Genomic DNA, 814 nt, shown 5'->3' with positions numbered 1-814 from the left:
GCGCTGCCGTACCCAGGCACAGACCTCGCAGCCCCTCGGTGCGTTTTACCTCGTCGGCAGCCCCGCTGCCGGGGAAGAAGTTGCCGTCATCGTGACGATGCAGAGAGATGTAGAGAACGTCGGGGTCTCTGTAGAAGATCTGCTGAGTCCCGTTGCCGTGGTGGACGTCCTGGAGGGAGACAGAGATTGGGAAAAGCGCTCTGTGTCAGCCTCGAGGGTGGCCCAGTCTCCTAACGGAGCTGAAAGAAACTGAAGCTCTACCCTGCTCCAGGGCTGGGTCCCCCATCCCCTGGGACTGGGGACGTCCTGGGGAGGGGCAGGGACACACTGGGGGACAGAGGGGACCTACCCAGTCCACAATGAGGATCTTACTGAGCTTCCCCTTCTGCTGCAGCTGCCTGGCAGCAATGGCCACCGAGTTAAAGAAGCAGAAGCCCCTGTGAAGAGGGAGTCGAGTCAGTAAACACCCTGGGGCCCTTCCTGCGCCCCCTTCCCTCCCGGACCACGCACTCCCCAGAGGGTGGGCTCTCCATCCCCTCTCCCCCGGCCTGGATGGGTCCCGGGGGAGGGTACAGTCTGGAGTGATTTTGAGCCAAGGAGGTGTTTTGGGGGGCTTCCCACGTGCCAGCCCAAAGCCCGGCGGCGTGGGAAGGGTGCCCTTACATGGCAGTGGAAGGATCCGCGTGATGTCCAGGCGGCCGCACCACAGCAAAGCCATTCTGGGGACAAAACAGAGTGATCAGAGCCACACGCACCCCTCCATCCCCTGGGCTGGGGGTCCCCGGGAGAGCCAGGGACAGAGACTGCAGCCGTG

The 814-nt window shown here is 63.4% G+C and overlaps 1 protein-coding gene across 1 annotated transcript in view; it reads right to left on the bottom strand.

The window, feature by feature from the left end:
* Nucleotides 1-12: 12 nt before the first annotated feature.
* The window catches only part of HDAC7 (histone deacetylase 7), a gene marked incomplete at both ends in the record, with an annotated part of 11,688 nt that continues 10,886 nt past the window's right edge, over nt 13-814 (bottom strand). Inside the window, 3 exon segments of the mRNA XM_010150226.1 lie at nt 13-169; nt 350-437; nt 664-719. Coding sequence (XP_010148528.1) covers nt 13-169; nt 350-437; nt 664-719 — 301 coding nt within the window.

Source organism: Eurypyga helias, unplaced genomic scaffold (assembly GCF_000690775.1).
Source record: "Eurypyga helias isolate BGI_N326 unplaced genomic scaffold, ASM69077v1 scaffold20074, whole genome shotgun sequence".
NCBI classification, from domain to species: domain Eukaryota; kingdom Metazoa; phylum Chordata; class Aves; order Eurypygiformes; family Eurypygidae; genus Eurypyga; species Eurypyga helias.
The sequence above is the reverse complement of the archived record's forward strand: the minus strand, read 5'-3'. Positions and strand labels throughout refer to the sequence as shown.